The 14,942-nt window shown below is 29.1% G+C and overlaps 1 protein-coding gene across 1 annotated transcript; it reads right to left on the reverse strand.

Annotated features, from left to right (window-relative positions):
* Positions 1-1,403: 1,403 nt before the first annotated feature.
* LOC122608256 (bZIP transcription factor TGA10-like) lies at positions 1,404-14,697 on the reverse strand. The gene is made up of 11 exons (XM_043781342.1): positions 14,321-14,697; positions 14,080-14,204; positions 13,308-13,402; positions 12,977-13,105; positions 12,730-12,798; positions 12,553-12,612; positions 12,360-12,437; positions 12,150-12,231; positions 11,764-12,035; positions 8,452-8,691; positions 1,404-1,553 (listed from the first exon to the last, which is right to left on the reverse strand). The coding sequence occupies exons 1-11, from the start codon at positions 14,695-14,697 to the stop codon at positions 1,404-1,406; spliced, it is 1,677 nt and encodes a 558-aa protein (XP_043637277.1).
* Between the last annotated feature and the right edge of the window lie 245 nt (positions 14,698-14,942).

A 14,942-nucleotide genomic window follows, 5' to 3' on the forward strand; every position in this document is an offset into this window, starting at 1 on the left:
CTTGATAATTGGATTTAATCCAATGACTAAAGTTAATCCAACATTTTTTACCTATAAAGTTGGATCAACTTTAGGGAATCTCAATCTGCTATTGTTACGGTGGCCCTGCAATGTATTGGACGTTGAAATCAGTATGCTGCTTCATCGAGTAACTAGATGGGCTGGGCTTATATAGTAACAAATTATCACTGGATCAACCTCGTATTGTATGTATGTCAGTCACAACCAGTGATGGATTTATCAGTTTGGGTAATTTTGGGCCTTGTTTTTTTCGGGGCCGATTTTCCTTTTTCCATCGGTTTCTAACTATAAATAAGAAAATGCAAGTCCAAATAATTATCTTAATTGAGAAAGATATATACTTCATTCGTTCCAAAATAATACTAATTCATCAGACGAGCAACGGGCAACTAGCCCACACGATCATCACCATAGGTGAGAGAAAACCGTTGTCCCAACATAAAAATCCCAAATTTATGTCGCATAACTCTTATATAAATAAAAGAAAATTGTGATTATGTCATCTTATTAATGGAAAACCTATTTGTCATTGTAATATATTTTCTTACTAATTATTTGTTTTTATTTAATTAATTTATGACATTATGCATATCTAATTAAATTTTGATTTTCTATTCCTTTATTAAATATTTTCACTTTTAAATATTTTAGTTTTCTACATGTGAATGAGTTACATGCTTTCTTTTAAGTTTTATATATATATTTTTTGTACAAACATTTTTTGATAAATTAAAGTAAAATTTTTTGGTAATATGCGGGTTACTAAGCTAGTAGGACTATAATTCATAATTGATGCCACTAGGTACCTCACCGCCTTAACCTTGGACTAAGGGTCATCGTTAAAAAATCTATATAAATTACTTTTATTTTTTCAAAATGCCAATTATAATCTCAATCAATTATTGCATGTTTCTTTGAATTTTGATTAATGAACTCCAGATTAAGGTATCGTAAACTAATAAATTTATGCATATCTATATTTGTACTTTTGGGGACAAATCAAAATGAAAAGATGCAGGAAGTATATGTTTTTTGATTATTTTTAAGGTTAGTTTTGTCTTAAGTAACTCATACAAGGCTGATTAACTTTAGATTGTACAAGTAATTAAAGTTCTAAAACTCCTAATACAAAGCAAAATAACAGATTAACAGGTCTCATTGCACCATGGTGGTCTACAACATATGCTTTCATATCATTATATAATCTAATTATAGGACTTTAATTTGTCTATCTATACATCTCTCTAGTTAAAGGATGCAAAGTATACCAAAAATAAAACAACATAAAAAGTACTTTAAAAGAGAAAAAAAAAGAAAGAAAGAAAAAGCTAGATCCAACTTAAGCGAATCAATGATGATGAGTCCTGTTTCTTTTATCTGTCCTAATCTTGTCGAGGGCGTGCCAACCAAAGAGTACTGAGAGAGCGTAGGCGATGAAAGTGCTCAGCAACTGCTAGCAAACTCCTGGCTGCTTGACGCGTCGTTAGGAGTTGAAGAACATGATGGATTGTCTGGCGACGCAAATTATCGGCCTGTAACATAATGGTGGTGCTAGTTTTTAATCAAAACATTCATAATATTTGAATGTCAAAAAAAAAAAAAAAACATGTTATATTTAACAAATTTAATAGAAGTTGACATTTTACAGGAGATACATTGTCATTCAGAGTGATATGTATGTAATGATTTTGTTTATATTTCATTTGCGAGTTTTTCCTGTTTTAGGTGGATGAGTGGCAAATTTTGCCCACAATTTCAACCTTCAATTTCGTTTATGCATATGAAAGTAGGTAATTTACATAGACTAATCAACGATATACTTGATAATATCAAAACTACACCCATTTTTTATGCGACTTAGAAACCTGCTGTCACCAACAATTAGGCTACAAAATATTATATTTGGAAAATTTCACATGTGCCATTATTGAACTTAAGAAATTCATATATGTTTAACTAAATTTCTAAATATCAAATATATCTTTATTAAGCTTGAAGTATATTAAAAAAAACGCCTAATGATTGCAACTATATATTTCATGAGCAAGATAACTAATACTTTGTATTTAGATTAGAATATTATGTATGAGTTTATTTAATCCAATATTTTCTTAACAGTATTCATTCAACACATTATATATTCTGACTTTAGTTATTTCTGTAACATAATTGATGGCACGTAGCTTGCAATCTGATTTTTGAAAATTTAAGATTTGTTTGAACATTTTATGTACTACTAGGAGGGTGCCCGCACGTTACAGCGGTAATGGTTTATAACTCGTGACTTTAATGAGATACAGTGATGAGACATTTAACTGTGGTTATCATTTTATATATAAGTCGAAAATTAGATGAAAAAATAATAAGGTACAAAAATTAACCATTTTAAAATATATTTGTTAGGGCTATTTAGAGGTATACTGTGGATATATTGAAAAAGGTGTTTAATTTTCTAAAATAGGCAAACCATTTTGTTTTATAAGGGACTAGATAGATGCCCGCACGTTGCGGCGGCTAAACGGTGATAATTTTGGGATTTATGGTTGCGGTGGTAACGGACTAAGGTGATTGACGACATTGGGTGGTTATGATGAGATACGTGTGTTTGTGTGTGTGTGTTTAGTGTGAGCAAAGGAGAAGTAAGATAGGAATGAGGAGCGTATAGGGTTTTGTTTGTGTACAGAGATATATTTGCTTGAAAAATATGTTGAATTAAGAACTCTCAGATTATATTATACTAGATTCTGTCCCATGCGATGCATGGTATACATCACATTAAATTGAGTACACATATAATATTTTAAATAGTATTATTTGAAGACAACGATTAACATATATACGTCAAAAGTATTAATAAATGTTATATAATAATTAGTAAAAGAATTTTTAATGATATTATACTTTTATTATGCATGTAAAATTTGAAAGAAACATATATAAAATAGAATAAAGAAAGATAAAAAGGAAAAAAAGAAGAAGATATAAAGGTGAAGATAGAAAATTAAATCAAATATAAATACAATTATCAAAAATGTATGTGTGAAATTGATAAAGTAAACATCTAATTTAACATTGATAATATAATCGGATATTAAAATATTATATAAAATTTTCAATATAATCTAGTTTATATATATTATATTAAAATAAATTATATTCCACGTATAAAGATAATTAAAAAAAGTAGAAAGTGATAAGTTACAAATATTAGTAAGTAACTGCTCAGTGCCGCCTTCTGCGGGTTTTAAGCCTCAATACCTCGATAATGTATGGGGGAGGTTAAGATGTAGGCAGACCTTACCTCTACCTAAGTAGAGAGGCTACTTTCAGTTTCTCCCTAAATGGTACAAATATTGATAATTATATTATCAATGTCTTTTAATTATTTTTAATATTCATTAAATATCTACCTTAGTTTGCAAAAAAGAAACAAATATTAAATTATATCAAGTGGCTTATGCATAATATTAAAAGTTAGAGGTCATGAGTTCTAATCTTATATTTGGTTTTTTTATTTGCTATTTAAAGTTGATAAAAAAGAAAAATACAAATGTCCACGTAGACAAATAATGACGTGGCAAATGAATTGCTACAAAAACACTAAAAATATAGATTTAAATGTCATTATATCTAAAAAACATTAAAAGTACTAGAAAATGTCAGCTAAGCAAAAAGTTTAGTTGGCACGAAAAAAGAAGTGTCACATAGGAAAAAAAAACTATCATCTCTTAGTTATATAGAGAGAAAGGTATAGATTAAAATTAAAGGGAACAAAGATGCTATTAAAACATATATGTTATCCTTTCAAAGTTCTATAAATAAACGGACATAATACCTGCACATTGCGGCATAATTTTGTTCTAGGAGTGACAATTTGTTATAAGAGTAGATATGGTAATTTAGTGTTGTAGTGTGTATAAGGGCATATTGGGTAGACCTGTAAACGAACTCAACAGTTCACGAACAGTTCATGAACTGTTCGGCGGGAAGTTCGTTCGTGTTCGTTCGTTTAGTTAAATGAACGAACATGAACAAAGTTATCGTTCGTGAACATTCGATAATCTGTTCGTGAACGTTCGTTCATTTATGTTCATGAACCGTCGTTCGTGAACAATAGTTTGTTTATATTCGTGAACATTTGTTCGTTATGTTCATTTACAAATATAAATATTTTCTTTGTATAATATATATATATATATATTATTACTATTTAAGAAAACTTTAAATAAAATACTTAATTTATAGATATTTCATTCGTTTTTGTTCGTTCATTATTATTCGTTCGTTTGTGTTCGTGAACCTGTTCATGAATACAAACAAACGAACATGAACAAGTCATTTTGTTCGCTTATCTGTTCGTGAACTGTTCGTTAAGTTAAACAAACGAACATTAACAAGGTCCTGTTTGTGTCCGTTCAGTTCGTTTACAACCCTAATTTTGGGAACCATAAATATACTAAAAGGGGTTTTTTGAAAAAAAAATGTTTAATTTCTTAAGACCTACCATGCATAAATAAAAATCCAAAATGCTTTATTAAAAGAGTCCAAAGTTAGGCTCGACTGAATAAACTATTTAAAAGTCGATCGAGCTCAACTAGTTGGCTTAATTATGACCGTAAGTACAACGTACAAATTTGTATTACATATAATTTTATGGTTTTTAGAAAAAAAAAACAAATAAAACAATATGTTTTTCTTTACTAAAAAGCATCATGCATCATGCAAATCATCGTGCACTAATTGTTTTGTGAATCGTTGTACATCAATTTAATCATGATCTAATGATCAAGATCTTATCTTATTTGTTTTACTTTAATATATACTTGTTTTAAAATACCCAACCCCATACTTTTATAACTATGATTTTTTTTATTTATTTTGAGAACCATTTTTTTTTCTTCAATAATCATGAGAATTCTCAAATTATGGATTGGATCACATGTTTTTTTGTTCATTCATATGTGAAATGATATAAAAAAGAATGTTATAGAATAATCTTTTTCAAAATACCTTCAAAATAGTCTTTTGTTAACTCGTAAATAAATATGTTTACTTTTTCGTCACATGTGATCAAACAAGTATATATAAGGTTTTGAAAAAACTTTATTTTGCAACATATATTTTTATAACGTTTTACATATGAATGAACAAAAAAAACATGTGATCCAATAAATAATTTAAAAGTTCTTAAATTTTTTTAAAAAAATGGATTCTCATAATAAGGGTTTCCTTATAACTATAAGGTTTAATTACATAAATTATTGGAAGTATTAAATTTTAAAATTATATCACTCATAAATACATAAGATATATGAATAATGTTAAATATGATTGAAATCATGTGACTGAATATGTTGAATTTACTCATTTTTTAGCACAGATATTCCTCACGATTTCTATTTTTATCTTCATCCTCAACATCAATATGTGTCTTGATCTTTTTTTTTATATATAAAAATATATATTTTAAACATATCTATATGTTTTTAAAATATATATTTGGAAGTTAGTTTTAATGTTATTGTAGAAGTTGTACTTTTTGGCCTAGTATTAGTGTGGGGATGATCTAATTTGTTGGTTAAAATCAAATGATATTAAAAAAATGACATCATAGAAATATGGGTTTTAGGATCTCAATGACAGAGATGTTTTATTGGGGCCACTCTCTCAAAATCACACCTCTATCGTTTTCTTTTGTGAAAGTGGACCAAACAAATTGCAAAATCACACTAATTTAGCATTCATGTGTAATCATTTCTCTTATTCAGATTTAGTTTCAATCATTATTAATCATAACAAGAATTATATCCGTTAAAAAGTTTAAATGAGAATAAAAAACTTTTTATCTAAAACTACAATTTAAATGTTAATTGGTAAGTAAATGACTAAATGGACTCAATCATGAATAAACACATAATAAACATTCATATGAGAATGAAAAAAAGGATAATTTGTCAAATAAACAGTTAATTAGTGTCATACTTTGTTAATATATATTGTCGTTTTAAATATAAAAGATTAAAGAAAATTAGTGTCATGCTTAGATGAAGTCTGGGATGTAATTTTTTGTTTAGTATCAAGGTGATTCTTTTTATGTTCTTATATATATAGTTCCGTGCAGCATTTCAGGATAATTTGTTAGGAAGATCAATTATTTTCCTTTTGTTTATTATTATTATTGTTATTATTATTATTTTAACTTATTTAAGTTAAACTTAAAACACTTCGTACCATATAAAAATGTAACGCCAACACAAGTTACTTGAAAAAAAGCCTAAACATTAAAACACGGAAAACAACAAAGTTACTCGGACTTCGTTCAAGATTTAACTTTTTTTTGTGTGTCTATTATGAGTATTCCCTTTTTTGTTTTTAACTTGTTTGAATTTAGTTAGCTTATAATACTTTCATTTAATTTAATTAAACATAAGTTAAACAAAAATAAAACAAAATCACTTAGAAAGAAAACTTAAACAACAAATACACATTAAAAAATAAAAAATGACATTGAAACTTCCAAAAAGCAGAAAAAAGAAAAAGACAAAATCTTGGCTTTGGTCTGTAATCTGGTGTGTTGGGCCCAACAGTTCTATCAGCCCGTTTTCTCTCTCATTTTTATTTTTTCTGTTTGTCGCTTTTTTCATTAGGTACTATGTTTTTTTTTAAAGATAACATAAAAATAATTAACAACGATGATTCGATCTATCTAATCGATTTTTATGCATCGGACAAAACAACAAGATTATTACGATAATAATATGTATTGTTTTTTTTAATTAAGATATATAATCATCCAATGATTAATAATAAATTGAGTACTCTGACTACTTAGCTACAAACTTTTACATTACCTAAGACCACTAAAAACTCAATAAATTCATAAGTTCTTGAGACCCATATAAATTATTTTGCTAACTTGTGGCATAAATATGGCATAAAATGAACTCAAATTTTATTAAAATATAAAAAGATCTTGCATAGGGCTTATTAACATGCATAAAATGACTATGAAAAAGTCTTGCATAGAGTTTATTAACACGCATAAAATGACTAGTTGTGTTTTTATCATAAAATTTAAATGATAAACGTTAGAATTTTTGATATGCTGACAATAGCATCTAAGACTTTAGTTAAAATATTCAATATGAAGTTATTAATCATAAAAATTTGGTAAATACAATGAAAAATGGTAAATGTGGATTGAAGTCCTAAGACATTTATTTAATGTGCATAAAAACTTACTTTATCTTTACATTTCAAACAAAAGTACACCACCTAAATTTTATGATAAATGTAACTATTTAATATATCTTAACGAAAGTTATATACATTATACATTACATCAATACCAACATTAATTGCGTTAATGAAATAATAACGAAATATAAAGTTTATTTAATGGGTTAAGGGTAAAAGCTAACAAAACTATGCATATAATCAGTGGCGGAGTTATGTGGTAATTAAAGGTGGCCATGAGAACCCCTTAATTTTTATAAAACACTACAAATCATATTGCATTTGTTCACACTTTTATATGAGTGAACAAATTAAAAATTTTGTCACGCTTTTTAATATGTAGAAATATATTGAGTTAAAAGTATGTTGAAATTTTTCCACACTAAAACGTGTGTAGAAATAAAAGTTCACACTTTTTATTGTGAACTTTCATAATTATTTTGTCACACTCCATTTGTCCACGGTAACTAAAAAAGTTACCGTGAACAAATGAGGTGTGACAAAATAACTATGAAAGTTCACACTAAAAAGTCTAAAAAGTATGAACTTTTATTTATACACACTTTTTAGTGTTAATAAATTTCCATACACTTTTAATTTAATATATTTCTACACACTAAAAAGCGTGACAAAATTTTTAATTTTTTTATACTCACATAAAAGTATGAACAAATGCAATATTGTTTGTAGTGAAACTTTATATTTTTAGTACTATTTTATGTATTTTTTTAATTTTAAAGATAATTAGCAACCTCAAACTAATGTAATCTAACTCTGTAATACTATAATTTATAGTTTTATTAGTATCATAACTAGGACATATAGTTATATTCAATGATTAGTTATTGGATAGTATAATGAAGTCAACGTGGGAGATGCGGATACTACCAAATGAATCAATACATGTGCCAACTGTAAAATTAGGGGTTACCATATCAAATTATATGGACACTACTACTTTTAAGTCATATAAAATTGATGGATCGACTAGAGGAGAGGAGCAGGTTAATAATCTGTTGGAGTAGGTTCCCTAACCAAAAGATTGCTAGCAACTTATTCTCATCATATGGACCCACTATATATCCAATATATTCACTTTAATCTTTTTGTTATCATGTAGTATAATATTTTGATCAATATTTACTGAGTATTTTTACTATCTTAGAGTACGTAAAAGAGAAATAATAATGGTACCTGTAGTACAAAATTTTCGAGAGAGGAGAGCTTGTTCATGGCTGCAGCCATTTGACCCATGTAGTTAGCCATGTTTGTCGGGGAGCTAAGAGCATCGGAAGCAATGGTGTCGGATAGAGATTGGTTCATTGCGTCGAGACCATGCGTCAGGGCTTCTTCTGCCTCATGTGTTGCTTGTTGTACTTCACATATTGCCATTAGTTGTTGCTCCGTTAATGGCTCGATTTGACCAAGAACTATCTGGACAACAAAATATATTTTCATAAACAAATAAAAAAAATTAAGTCATATAAGGATCACCAATGTAAAGTATATTTGCCATAATAATTAAAAGATATCTGTGCAACATAGAATAACTGGTTTCTAATTACAAAAGTCGCAATGTATGTCCTAGCTAGCTAGTACTCCTAGCTAGCTACTCTTATATGTTTTATATATCTACTGCTATATGATACGGAGTATATAATATATGTACACTACGGAAATACGAGTATTGTTTAAACTAATACTAGCTAGCTTGTTAGTATTATTTGTTTTAAAAGATGCTACTCCAACTTTTCTGAGTTTGTCTATTCAAAAAATGACGACAAAGCAAAGCACAAACAAAGACAAAAAACATATGTGCAAAAATACAAATTTATTTACTGGTAAGAATGCAAAAAAACAAAAAACAACATTCTAATTAATAATTTATGACTTTTTTTTTTTGTTTGAGCAACATTATATGCAAATTCTCTAAGCAGTCATGGATGAAGGTCTATTTCTGTTAATAAGGCTCAATAAGATATTAAATTAAAGTAATGTATAAAGAGGAGCTGAGGTTAGACAACCATCAAGCTGACTTAATTAGTGGTCATCAGGAGTCGTTTTTTCTTTTTAAAAGAGATTTTAGATTCGTAAAATCAATCTAGGTAATTAAACATCTTAGAACGGTGAGGAAATTAAATTATTGTTCGAAACAGTCCAATTAGGCCGCATACATCTGAAGCAAAAGATTTATTATCCCTCGTAAACCTGAATAGGGAAAACCTTATCTGTTTACTGTTTCATGTGGAAAAGGTTGCGATTATTATTAATTAAGAACACATTTTAGCATCAATTTTCCGCACATTCATGACACATTTTCGCTTATATATATAATGTATTCTCAAGAGGAATAAAGTGGTCAAATGAGTAGTAGTTATTGAGGGGTAAATATCCAACTGAAATTTACTAGTACGAGAAGAAACATACATATTTGTGAAAATGCAAAATATTTTGTTAAGATATACATATAGCTAACCTAGAGAGATAGAGACACAATAATAAAGCACATCATATGTTTTAGAGACCAGAAGTTGTAGTGACAGACAGAGGCTTTTTAGCACAGTTTGGAATAATACCTAACTCATCCTACAACGGCAAAAACCTTTCGTCATCAATGTAATTATTCACTCTCCCTGTGCCACCTTCACTATCACACACACACACACATGCACAGAGAAGTAGTGGTATACATATATATATATATATACGTATATAGTACGACCAAGCAACAGCTTGCAGTAGTACCCATGCAAAGTAACTGCTTCATCATATATATGTATACTTCCTCTAGTATCTCATCATATCTTCTTCTCTTACAATTTATTGACAACTTTCTACTTGTGGTTAGCTATATATTGGAACATTCATTAAAGTTAGTATATATATATTATATATATTGGTTGTATTTTTCTAATCCTACTTGGGACAATTATTGTGAAATAAGTGGTGTGCATGGTATCTTAATTATTTAAAATACTATGCACGATATCCACGCAATGCGACGCCGATGACAATGGGTATCATGATAGCGGCAACGGACGGTGATGATGGTTGCGACGTCAAATAATGTAGGTAATTGATGTAAATGTGTTTGGTTTAAACGGATAACACCGTAAATATTTTATAATATTATAGATTGATTGTATAATTTAATATTAATAGTATGTGCTTATTTAATTTATTAAGTTTAGTATAATCAATTTGCATGTCTCATTTTTCTTAACTTTCAACAGGACCTAGCTACAATTTTTTATATAGTGGTATAGATAATTAGTTTCGTCTCAGTAATATCTTTAAATTTGACCAGAAATCTTTTTGTTTCAGATATAAATTTCTCGATGCAAAACAGATGAATGCGTTGAGCTTTGAATAATATAATTTTTACAAACTAAGACTTGAAATAAGACATTGAAAGGGAAAAATAGATATGTATGTAACTTATATTACTCGTATATTATGTTGATTGTATATTGTATGTTCTATACTTAATTTTAGTGGAATGCAGGCCGGAATAAATTTTACTCGTAATACGCAAACAATAATTATTGTTCGTTAACAATTTTCAGTTACATTTTAATAGTAACAATTATATTTAATTAACTTAAATTATTTATTTTACGAGTACAATATTTTAATTCTAATTTTTTTTAAAAAATAATTTCAAACACATACACGACAAATAGTGTGGTTGGACTTCTTAGGGACCAAGATGTCTTCTTTTAGAAGGCTTCCCAGAACAAAACTTTCATACTTTTGCCAATTCTTGTGACGTTTTGACGATTATGTACCATGGTTCTTGCATTATATCTCCTTTTATGATCATCTGATATATAGGGGATTTTATTATGTTGTATGTATGCGTTTGTACTTTGTATAAACATATATACACACACTCATATATTTACTTAATTATTTTAATTGTATTTCTATATTTTATACTCGTATTATACTTTTTTCGATCATTCAGTCGGGATACAATATCGGGATACAATATCAGGGAAACCTCACCGTATAATGGTGAGGGCTCATACGTACCCTAAACAAACGAGATATTAACCATTGGCCGTTACAAGTATTTGGATAAAAAAATCCCCAAGACCTATCATCACTGAGAACTAAAGTCAAGACTTTGAGTAAAACCTAAGAGTGCCTCTAACCAGCATAATGAACACTATTAATTATTTGTACTCTATTCTTAAACTACCCAATTAAATTCTTATATCCGGCCACCAATGTCAGGGATTGAAATGTGGACTTCTCCGCAAGAGGCAAGATCGACTCTACCACCAGCTAAAGGGGAATGACACATTTTATATCCAACAAATGTATGCTTAAATATTCTTGGGATATTTTGGTGATTATGTATTGTATTTCGTGTATATTAAAATTTAATTATCTGATACTCGTATTATTAGGGGATATTTTTGTACGTATAAATAATTTTTTGTGCTTTGTATAGATTGCATATATATGTTTGATACGTATGAGAAAAAATGCGTGGTAAACCTTGATGATCTCAGATGGTCGAAACCCTCCAATCCACATAAAGCATCGCTCAGCAGGAGTCTTCCAGGTGCCCGACATGATGTGAAAAACATCAGATTTTGCAACAATACTCTTCAGATTCATTACATCATCGATACGTGCTATACAATTGTCGACATAGATTCGTAGCTCGTTTTCTGGCAAGTGTTCTTGTACCGCTGCTTGAAGTTCGCACATTTGACGATGGTAGTCCTCAAGCCACCTTGCATACTCCATGTCGAACACTGCAGCATCTACATGTTATTTGTATTATTCAAAAACAAGTTACATAAACAAGGAAACTCATTTTCATAATTATGTAAGTTAATTAATCATTTTTATCTTTTTTTTTTTTTTGTCATATTTACCCGAGCTTAAGTTACTCATTGCTAGAGGAACACCTTGATCAGCTCCAAGAACACCACTACCGCCGCCACCAAGAAAAACGCCCTAAAGACGACATGAAAAAAATATAGCTCAAAAATCAATTAATACGGTACCAGCGTAATGTTGTGGCACTAGTTTTATTTTTCGTATCGAGGACTCTTTCTGCTAAACAAAAAACTATATATGCTCACTTGAGTTCTAGCTCTTTGCAACTCTTGTTCCAATTGGGTAAGCTTAATTCTACTTGATTCTAACTGCTGAACATAAGCCTGTAAAAGAAACAAACAACGATACACGGAAAATCATGAATATGATCGTATACACCCAAGAGACAAATATTTGTGAAACTTAGACCGATTATTCTCATTTTCATAAATTTCTTACCTTTTTTCTTAGCCTGCTTTTCCTTGCTGCCTCTCTATTTTGAGCAAGCCTCCTCAAAGTCTGCAAAATAAGATCAAAAATATTGACACCACACAATTCATTTCATATGTACATTTTCTCTTGAAATTATATATTTTTCGGAATGTCAATAGTTGATCAAAATGATACGGAACGTACCTTAGGATCTGGCGTCTTGGGTCGACCTTGGTCTGAACTAGTCGTTGGCGCTTTCTTATTTCCCTCACGCTACACCAACAATAATGATCAAAAAACTAATCAAGAAATTATAGTTATACCAAAAATAATAAAATAAAAAGGTTGAGTCAAAGACCATATCTCAGTTATATTATATAGAGTTGTTAATTAACTTAATATCTAGTTGTATAATATTAAAATAAAATATACAAAAAGCTAAGATAAAGACCTTGATAGCTTTAGAGGATTGAGGGGCAGTTGGAAGAGCATCCTTTTGTGGGTTGGAGATGTTGTCCATTGAGGCCTCAGATGGTCTTCTTGAACCACTGCTTGATGGAGAAATTAATCCAGTTGTTGCCTACCAAATACACAATTACAAATACCAATTATTTTCCATTGAAATTTAACTAGCTAGTTGATCATTCAACTATTATTTTATAATCTCATCAAAAAAAAAATGTTAATCAACAAGCCAAATTAATTAAGTGAAGACCTAATTAGTTATTGTTTAATCCAATAGGATTTTTAATAATCAGGATGTCGGATTTAGAAAACGATACCTTTGTAGTAGAGGTTGAAGGGTCTACTACATGCATCGGTTGTGATGGGAATATGTTTAGAGTTGGAGGTCTCATTCCTGAAGATGCTGAAGCCTCTGTGCACAAATAAGTATTAATCAGTTATTATAAATAAATTAATTAATATTGTTTTAGAATGATGAAAATATTAATATTAATTAAAAAAACTTAATTAGTTCATGATATCATCTCATTCTCTGATGATGAAACAACATGAATTTACCTTAACTTGACAAGAGTTTGAAAAACAAACTACTTTTTGTTTATTACTCTTTTTTCATTGTAAAATTAGTACAAATTTTGATATCAAAATAGAGAAAAACATAAAATATATGTTAAATTTTCAGAATTAAATTCCATGTACTATAGATAAAATTAATTCTTGGAGAAAAGCATTACAAAGAGAATGATTGTTTTTCTGCATGTTTGTGGTCCAAAAAACATGATACAAAAAACCTTCTAAACAGAAAGACAGAAAAAAAAGGTTTCAAAAAGAATATCATGTATCAAGTAAAGAAAAAAATTTGTTTAATTTATATATTTTTGTGACACTGATGAAGATCTTTCTGTTCATCAAAGACAGGATCTGGTCAAAGTATGTACTATCAGATCATATTCCCTGAAGAACATGCACTTTTTTAAATGATCCAAAAAGCAAGCTTTTAGAGAGAGAAAGAAGAGAGAGAGAGAGAGGGGGAGAAAATTAAGTGTTTGATATTATAAAATTAAGTTAACGTTTTCGATCAATTCTCACGTCTTTGATGATCTTGGACAGTAGAAACTGAAGAAGGATCAGAAGCAGAAGCTTGGCCTTCACCATAGAGAAAAAGTGCTTGATCTAAATCAGCCAAATCATAAGGCCCACCTCCATCATTTCTCCTACATAATACAAAAACAAATGAACAAATAGTTAGTAGAACATAAAAAACAAAAAATAAATATGGATGGTTTAATGATCTCATGAGAATAATAATAAAAGGGTTTTAAAGAATCACATGATATTGTTGTGATTGGTAGAGGGACGGATAGATGACGAAGGCAACGAATTATTATTGATCATAGCGAACGATATTTGATTGGTAGTGTCAGCATGGTGATGATGTTCTTGATCATGTTGGTTGAATTGAAATTGTTGTTGATGATGATGATTATGATGATGATGTTGTTGTTGTGTGTCTAAAAAAGTATTTGTTGATGTAGTGTTTGAATAGCCTTTGTTTGTAGTAGCCATGATATTTGTCAAAAAAGGTGAAGTAGTCTTTGTTATTTCTTCTTGGTGATGATGATGATGATCTTGAGGTGGTGGTGATGAAGTAGGGTGGTTTTGTTGATGATGATGAAGATGGTTTTGATCACCTCTCTCAAAATTCATATGTATATATATATGTAATTACATATATATCTCACTCATCTATACATGTATCTATAAATTTATGTAGAGATAAGTCTCTACTAGAGATATATAGCAAGAGATTGACAGAAATTCAAAGCATGAATTCAATGCTAAATTTGCAAAAGACAAACTTTGAAGCTATTTTTAACCATCTCTAGCTTTCTCTTATGAATTGCTTTTACAACTTGAGTTGCTATCTTGCAAAAATAAAAAAGAAAACCCTT

The sequence above is a fragment of the Erigeron canadensis genome, chromosome 7 (genome assembly GCF_010389155.1).
Source record: "Erigeron canadensis isolate Cc75 chromosome 7, C_canadensis_v1, whole genome shotgun sequence".
NCBI lineage: Eukaryota > Viridiplantae > Streptophyta > Magnoliopsida > Asterales > Asteraceae > Erigeron > Erigeron canadensis.